We start from the raw sequence: 9,443 nt of genomic DNA, 5'->3' as shown, positions 1-9,443 counted from the left end.
CAGACACACACACACCAAACCCTCTGCTCCCCAACCCCACCCCTACCTGCTCTCCTCACAGAAGCCTGACACAAACAGTTAACAGAACACTTGAACAATAAATGCAGATCGCTACAGTATGTTCAAATGTCCACCTAAGGCCCTTTGGCTTTGAAAGATACTCCGGTTCCTGTTCTTCGTGATCGCCGGATTCACCTGTTTCCTGTTTACCTTTTGAGTTGTACTGTTTCCAAATGCACGTGGATTATTACACCCAGATACAGCGGTGTTACGAATGTCTTGCCGTGCTGGTGCATCGTCCCCCCCGCTCCTCGCAGCAGTCCGTCGTTGTCGGTCAGCCCCGAACCGCGCAGCTCCAACCAGCCCGCAGCCGTCCGCCGCTCCGACACCTGGGGTAGGCAAAACAGCACTCTGTTGGAAATGTGTATTGCGTGTAGCATCCGCCGTGATGTTGGCTTCATTCTCTGGTGTAGTTTGGTATGGACCAGGGCACGGATGAATATCTCCAGATAGCAGCAGACAGGTGGTGATTAGCAGTGCATTACTTTGTTGAAGGCGAGCTTGTGGCTTTGAGTGTTTCTTTAGACATCTTTTGTATAAAGATGGAAAAATGAGAGACACCGCTAGAGTGTGCTTCCCATATCCAAAGTTTCCAAGAGTTGTATGGGTTTGTTGGCTCAACAGATCAGCCTTGTACGCATATTGTGCGTTTTGCTGCTAGTTTATGTCAACAGGTCTTAAAAAGTTCAAAAGTATTGCGTGTATTAAGTGAGCTGTGACTGCACCTGCCGCCATTGCTACCTTGTTTGCCCAATAACCGTAGCGCCACTTCTGTGACGTCATAGAAGTGTTCAAATCTGGATCAGTCTGTATCAGATCCGTTGCTGCCCCTTTTTAAGAGATTTGGGTATGGAGGAAAATAGAGAGGGTTGTGTTTTCTGACACTTGGTGAGTTCCCTGGAACACCGGGGACACATATTCATGTATAAAAGACGTACAAAATGTTGCATGATAGGTCACCTTTAAGCATTTCGACATGCTAATGCTTGCTAATTAGTACTTGATACAACGTGCAACTGACGCTTATGGGAATCTCATTCGTTTTGTGAATAAATGAAAGTTATTGGACAGCATTTTTATTTTTGAACTGATGATGTGGTGGAAGTAGAAATATTCGGTGACAGTTAAAGTCTTTGAATCAAAAGTTAATTAAAAGTATAAAAGTTACGTTAGAAGTGTAAAGAAATACTCCAGTAAAGTACAACTACCTCAAAACTGTACTTGAATGTGACAGACTGGAATTTGATGTGACAGGTTACTATTTACTATAAGATTATTTAAACCACCTTGTAGTATAGATCATTATGCAAACACACACACACCAAATCACAGACCAGTGAAAACATTAGCAAAGCTAGAGCCTTAAAGCCCTGATGAGAATAGACAATCAAAGACTCATTCATTACTGCAGGTAATCAGAGTCCATTGATCAAAATGCAAATGATTCATTATATTCCCGAACAGCACTGTCTGTTTTCACTCATCTGCAATGTCCCAACATTTGGAACGATCTGCATTGATTCTTTAATCTAAAGCTCTTATACCCAGTGAATCATTTGAAGGTTTATAACAAATGACATGTTTTGGATGTGTAGAGGTTTCTCGCTGAATATTGATGTTCCCTTGAGGCGTATTACTCTTGAGTAAAAGTTGATTTAATCCCAAGGACAGCCAAAAAATACGTAATGCATAATTTTCGAACTGATCTTAATCTTGTAAAGCAGCTTTACTTATCTTTGTACTCTCTTCTTTTCCCCTTCCCAGTTCTTCCCATACGGCGATGCGTCTAAGTTCGCCCAGCACGCCTTCAGGACCTTCGACAAGAACAGCGACGGCACCATCGACTTCAGAGAGTTCATCTGCGCTCTGTCCATCACATCTCGAGGCAGCTTCGAGCAGAAACTCAACTGGGCCTTCAATATGTACGACCTGGATGGAGACGGCAAGATCACACGGGTGGAGATGCTGGAGATCATCCAGGTAACACAGCAAAGATTTGTTTTTAACACTGGTCATTTTGTTTTAGTGGAACAAGAACATGAGAACTGTGTCTCAGCAAGCGTAGCAGGGTGGACCCAAATGCAGGGCACTTACCAGGAGGACTTTACAGAAATATACCTTTTATTTCAGGGATCCAGAGCAGGGAAAAAGCAAACGGAGCTTTGTAAGAGACAGCATAAAAATGATCTGACAAAGACAAACAGGAGACCAGTGGGAAAGACAGGAAGTAAAAACAGACACAACACAGGGGTAGACAAAACAAAACAGGAAACATAAAGACAGATCATGACAAGCAGGGGTAATACAATACAGCTCATGTGTTATATACTGTATCATTATATTGTTTTGAGTCCCAGGAAGAATGAGGGATATGAAAGAAAACACAAAAGTGCATTTACCTAAATTTAATAAGTCTCAGTTCAACGAGTCCTCAAGCAGAATTAAACTCAGTATTATGTTAAGACATTTAGCAAATACACATAAAGATCCAGTGTAAACATATTGGAGGTAATAATCAGAGAAAATAAAGTAGGGAATATTTATATACTGGTGAACCACATATTTAAAGTTAAGAGAATAACATTCAAAATAAATACGATTTCCAAATATCAATGATTTCCTTTATTTCTACATAATATCCTCTATATTCATAAGTCAAACATATTTATAAATAATAAATAAATATGTGTTTGTGAGTGTGATGTTGTGGGGGGAATACCAATATTTCATTATAATATCCATATTATTAGGTAAAAATAATTAGTAATTTAAATATTTTTTATATATCTACAGTATCTTGAAATGCTTCAATTAAGTAGCACCCCACGTTTAATGGCAACAGCGTTTTATTTCATTACATATTATGGCATACTTGGAAAGTAATCCGTTGGCAGCAAGTGCTTTGTCTCCTGATGCCTGGTGCGACCCGCAGAGTCACAGAGAGGCAGCACCTGATGTTCCTGACCTAAGTCAAAGGTCATACAGCCGAGTTCTGAGCCTGCAGCGCTCTGACACAAATGATTCATAAACACAAATATATTATGAAACAAGCAACAATAAGGCAGAGGTGCATTTTCTGAGCAGCTCATCGAGGATGTATGGTGCTATGTCTCTGCCTCATGGAGAGGATTACATTCAGGCAGCGCAACAAACACGCTTTGATTCACTGCAATACTGAAATCTCTGTGCCTCATGTACAGTTGCAAGAAAAAGTATGTAAACCCTTTGGAATTACCTGGATTTCTGCATAAGTTGGTCATAAAATGTGTTCTGATCTGCACGTTTGAAGTTTGCAAAAGAGCACCTGGATGTTCCACACCACTACTGGCAAAATATTCTGTGGACAGATGAAACCAAAGTTGAGTTGTTTGGAAGGAACACAAAACGCTATGTGTGGAGAAAAAAAGGCACAGCACACCAACATCAAAACCTCATCCCAACTGTGAAGTATGGTGGAGGGAGCATCATGGTTTGGGGCTGCTTTGCTGCCTCAGGGCCTGGACAGATTGCCATCATCGACGGAAAAATGAATTCTCAAGTTTATCAAGACATTCTGCTGGAGAACTTAAGGCCATCTGTCCACCAATTGAAGCTCAACAGAAGATGGGTGATGCAACAGGACAACGACCCAAAGCACAGAAGTAAATCAACAACAGAATGGCTTCAACAGAAGAAACTACGCCTTCTGGAGTGGCCCAGTCAGAGTCCTGACCTCAACCCAATTGAGATGCTGTGGCTTGACCTCAAGAGAGCGATTCACACCAGACATCCCAAGAATATTGCTGAACTGAAACAGTTTTGTAAAGAGGAATGGTCCAAAATTCCTCCTGACCGTTGTACAGGTCAGATATGCAACTATAGGAAACGTTTGGTTGAGGTTATTGCTGCCAAAGGAGGGTCAACCAGTTATTAAATCCAAGGGTTCACATACTTTTTCCACCCTGCACTGTGAATGTTTACATGGTGTGTTCAATAAAAACATAAAAACATATAATTGTTTGTGTGGTTTTAGCTTAAGCAGACTGTGTTTGTCTATTGTTGTGACTTAGATGAAGATCAGAACACATTTTATGACCAATTTATGCAGAAATCCAGGTAGTTCCAAAGGGTTCACATACTTTTTCTTGCAACTGTAACTAGAGGTAATGTTAGATATATTAACAAAGGCTAATTTCTGTTGAAAATCATAAACTATTTGAAAAGATTATAAGAATTTGTTTTATAAAAGCAGGATTACAAAATAACAACTTTACAGAATATCCAAACATGCAGATGCAAATAGGGTTAATCGGTGTCTACTAATCAAAGAGTCCGTGGCTCAATCCCTGTAACCTGCAGTCAACGTGTTAATTGCTCCTGTAGATCCACGGTATTTACATTTTACATTCGCTTTGGATATGTCAGCTAATGGCATGTAATGTAAATTATTTAATAAATGTATGTATTCAATAACAGAGCAGCAACGCCCACTAATAAACTGTACAAAGCAAAAAGACCAGGGGCCTCATTTATAAAGCCTTGCGTAGGATTGACGTGGGAAGGTTGCTTACGTAGGACAAAGCAAATAAATACGCACAGACATTTTCCGATTCGTAAAAGACTGCGTACCGTGTTTGTAGCGGGGACAGGAGACACCCCCTTGATGAGAAACTGTAAGAAATGATCGGGGAATCCCTCCGGAGTGGAGTCATGACGACTGGATCTGAATTATTTGTTTGTATTTGATGGTTTGTGTTCCAGCTGTCGATCAGCAACTATATATCCATAATCCACCAGTTAAAGGAAATGCAACTAATGTGTTGTGTTATATTAGCTGTACAATTGACCACATATGGTGTTCTTAGTTTCCATACCTCCTGTGTTTTACGAGCGACTTATCAAGTCTTGGCAAACACGCATAAAACACGATTAAACATGATAGTATATAAAACCATGCTCGTATCTCTATCCGTATTTATTTATTTCACGTAACGCCCATATTTGCCTATAAATAGTCAAAGAAACGCCCATTCATTCATTCATTTTGACTGAATTTATGAAGAAGATAGCAGGAAATGACGACAGCACAGCTAAAACCAACCCGGTATCACGGCAAGACGTGAACATTTTATTTATGGTATTATTTCCACATATTTCTCTCCATTCTTCCTTCTGCCAACGGTGTCGCAGTTTCTCGTCTCTCCCGTTTTTGTTTTTAGTGCGTACGCATGGGTTAGAGTTTGCGTGGAGGACCGCACATTTTCCCATCAAGTTAGTATTTTATAAATCGCAAACATTGCGTAGAAACTGGTGGACGCCGTCTTTTGAGCGTACGCACCGTTTATAAATGAGGCCCCAGAGCATGTGTCGATGTTTACAGATTAATCTAGCACATTCTCACTCAAAAAGCTAACAGCAGAGGCTGTAGCTACTGTGCTTCACTATTGTCATTTGGACAGCACATCACATTATCTTTTGAAATACACACACCAGGGTATGAAGACACACACACAAATATAGAGCCGTTGACAGCCTATCCAGCTGTGCTCCATCTGTTCTGCCACAAAGACTGAAACCTGGTTCCAACACGGAGATATGTTCCCTTGTTTTGAATCTCAGGGAAAGACACGAAAGGAAGGAAGGAAACATGGACGCGTTAAGAGACTTCAGATGTAGTGTGTCTCTTCTAAAATAAATCCCTCTCTTTCTCAAAAGCAAGGATTGTTTTGTAGCACGTATTCTTCTTGTCTGATCTGATCATTAAGCAAATGATCTCAAGCAGTGCGAGCATGTGCTGATACCAGGAGTTTCCAAAATGTGTTAGTGTGACAGAACCCCACAATAATATCAGATTAACTCAAATACACCCCTGTTATGATTCAAATGTGATTATTTCATTAGAACTCCAAACAGATTTGAAGTAACATTATAAAAAAGGCTGTTTTTTTATTTATTTTAATACAATTGAATATCAACAATGTTTTCAATCATTGATACATTACCTGAGGCTAATTATATCTGCTTATTTGTGATATTTCGCTGTTTATCAATTACTTTTAGCTCAATATAAAAAAATGCATCACTTACTTTTAGCAATTATTTCCGTTGATGATCCATGAGGCTTATTATCCATCTATGTGCACTCTTAGCTAATTCTTTCAAAATGTTATCTGTTACTTTTGCAACCTTTTGGATGTATATCCAGTACTTTTAGTTTATTACATTAATTTTACCTTACTATTGCAATTGTTTATACAAACATTTTAACTCATATCAAGTATATTATCTTTAATTATTTAAAATGTTTATCCATTACTTGAAGCTAACCCTATCAACACTTTTTTCTTCTCACTTTCTCCCCATGCAGGCGATTTACAAGATGGTGGGCACAGTGATCATGATGAAGATGAACGAGGACGGCCTGACGCCCGAGCAGCGAGTGGACAAGATATTCTCCAAGATGGATAAGAACAACGACGACCAGATCTCGCTGGACGAGTTCAAAGAGGCGGCGAAGAGCGACCCGTCCATCGTGCTACTGCTGCAGTGCGACCTCCAGAAATAGAACGGAGGGCAAGCGGAGCTCCACCTGCCGCCACAGACTGCACAGAAAGAATTTCATGTTCCATTCAGTTTGCAGCTATTTCCACAGAAAAAAAAATTATATATATATGCTTGGACTACCTTTCAATGGATCTGCTTCTTGTGTTTGAAACACTCGTGTGCATGAGAATGTTATTTGCTATAAAAAAGATCTACACACAACATACAAAGAGTGCAAGTGCACACCACACACACACAAACACACACACATGTCACTACATATGAACACCTCGCACAAATAATATATATATAGATATATATATAAATATGAATATATATTTAAATTATTTAAAGATCAACTGCCAAAATGTGAAGTGTGCAAAGTATTTTCCATACAGTTTCATTTTACTGGAGCTTGCGCATCATGGATGTGCCACGTTGAATTTGCCGCTACTCTATTTATTGTTCCGAGTTTACTGACGCTAGCTGTCTGTGTTTCATAATACCGAGTAATGTCGACTGAACCAAATTCCTATGATAATGTATCTGCCTCCAATAACACTCGATCCATCGTCTCGAAATATTAGCACTATTAGAAGAGATGGATTATAGCGTACGTCCAACTTTTCCTTCTGAAACATGCCTATACGATCGGTAAAAAGATGTAAATGTAGTTAATTTGCATGCCTTTAGGTTCTGCCTTAAAAAAAATCTCCTAATTTTGCATCCTGTAATCGATGACAGAAAGCCTTATCGAAGCAGCGCGTGACACTTTGGAGAATTTGGGAGAAAATATGTTTACTGAATAGGGAGCAAAAAAACATTGAAGTAGGTCCTTCTACAAGTAAAGGGTGTCAATGATGTGATATGTCAAGGCGTTTCCTTTGGACTGCTTTAACTGTGGGAGCATGTTCCCTTGTAAAATAGCTGTAGTATATGTTGCTAAGAACTAAAACCCTGCCCCTGTGCATTTAAAACACACTCTCATTACAAAGAAATAGATGTTCGATGCAGAGGAACCAGTCATTTTGAACCAGTGTTGGCGATAGAAAGTGAAGCGAGATCAAACATTTCCAACAGGATTCCCTGGAGAACCAATGAAGCGTCCCTCAGCTGGAGATAATTGGATTAGAAGGAAGAAAAAAGAATCTATAGGTGGAGAGCATTGTTATCAAACCTACCATCACATCTACTTATTTTCCAATTAGCCTGCAGGTTGCATATCAAGAAGACAAATCCAGAGTTATTTTAGAGCGTCAAAGAAGAGAAAAAATAAGGCCCGTGCAGCATTTTCCTGTTCGTGTTTTTTCAGTGGAAGTAAATGAAGTAGTGAGAGGAGCATTGAATGTTTTTTCATTGTAACTAGTAAAGGACAGCCCTTCCTGTGAAGCCATGTGTTTAGTAAGTTGGACGATTCTCCCTCCCCAGACCCTCGACGTAATTCCCTCTTAAAAATCAGTCAATCTTTTTGTACTTTTTTACTCCCTTCTCTCACCCATTGTACCCATACTCAGACATTCGAAACGTAGAGAAGTTCAGTGAAGTGTGGCGTCTCCTACTAATTATTTGGAAATAACCCGTGCGCCCACTTCACCAAGTTGACCTGGTCACGTCTGAAAGCACCGCAGACACATTCCAACATGCATCAACAATAGCAGTGGAGGCTAAAGCAGATGTTATATGTCGTAATAAACAGTATTGCAATAAAGGTCGAGCATACCAGTCTATTGTCTCTCAGCGATGTCACTTTGTATTCTGAACTTCTTTACATAAACATCTTTTGGCCAAACAATGTTTTTAATTCCAACTCTGTTATTAATATTATTGCTATCAAGATACCAAATGTAAGCAAAAGCAAACGTGTACAAGGATTCTTTTGTAGCATGTATTGTGTCCCTGACGACATGGCTGCACTACTCCCTGTGTTGTGATTTAATCTAATAAAAGGAACTCTATGGGCTCTTGTCTGGTCTCTTAACTCAGCAAATCATCTCCTCAAGCAGCATAGGGTTTTTTTCCCCAATTTGGTTGCTTGAAATACACCAAACCATTCTATTAGATTAGCTCAAATACACCCCGTAATGTTCCATGTGCTCATTTTATTAGATGTTACTAGATGTAAATTAACGCTTTAAAAATATGGATATTCATTTTCATACAACTACATTTTAATGGCTTAATTTGGTTTAGTTAAATTACACTATGCATTATTTCACTAGATTAATCAAATTTAATATTTCAGAGATTACATTTTTTGTGAAGAGAACATTTATTGAAACATGCTCCATATGATATAAATGTTAATAGTCTTTGGTGATTAGACCCCGATCATGATATCGTATATTAAGGGAGAGATGCAGCCGTGAGGTAAACCCCCCGGGGTCTAGACACTGGTGATGATGTTGAAGATCTAGATTTGATGAGGACATGGGAAGAAGAGGATGCTGAAGATCTGGATTAATGAGGAGATGGGATGAAGAGGATGCTGAAGATCTGGATTGATGATGAGGTGAGATGAAGAGGATGCTGAAGAAAGTACTTTAAGCTAGCTATTGCAACTGTTTATGTATTACTTTAGCTAACTCCATTAACTGTAGGCTACCTTATAACTATTCAAACGGTTAATCAATCACATTTGGCTCACATTATGTCAGCTGTTTCTCATTTATTTTTAAGTTAATTTGATCAACTGTTTCCCCGTTACTTTTAGCTTTACTTTGCCTCGCACTTGCCAACTACATTCCTTAGCTTTCTGAAGCAACACTTCTCACTCCCAACCCGTCACATATTGACGGTCGGTCAGGGCCCCTCCCCGTCACTCTCTTACGTACAGGGTACCCCTTGGATGTCAGTTTTCAACG

The 9,443-nt window shown here is 39.5% G+C and overlaps 1 protein-coding gene across 1 annotated transcript; it reads left to right on the top strand.

Moving 5' to 3' along the window:
- The first annotated feature begins 155 nt into the window (after positions 1-155).
- LOC104954850 (visinin-like protein 1) lies at positions 156-8,543 on the top strand. Its single transcript, XM_010782041.1, has 3 exons — positions 156-394; positions 1,825-2,040; positions 6,407-8,543. The coding sequence occupies exons 1-3, from the start codon at positions 275-277 to the stop codon at positions 6,602-6,604; spliced, it is 534 nt and encodes a 177-aa protein (XP_010780343.1). The 5' UTR covers positions 156-274; the 3' UTR covers positions 6,605-8,543.
- Positions 8,544-9,443: the final 900 nt, after the last annotated feature.

The sequence above is a fragment of the Notothenia coriiceps genome, unplaced genomic scaffold (assembly GCF_000735185.1).
Source record: "Notothenia coriiceps isolate Sejong01 unplaced genomic scaffold, NC01 NC01_scaffold00024067, whole genome shotgun sequence".
Lineage (NCBI taxonomy): Eukaryota > Metazoa > Chordata > Actinopteri > Perciformes > Nototheniidae > Notothenia > Notothenia coriiceps.
Note: the sequence above shows the minus strand (reverse complement) of the source record. Positions and strands in the feature narration are given on the sequence as shown.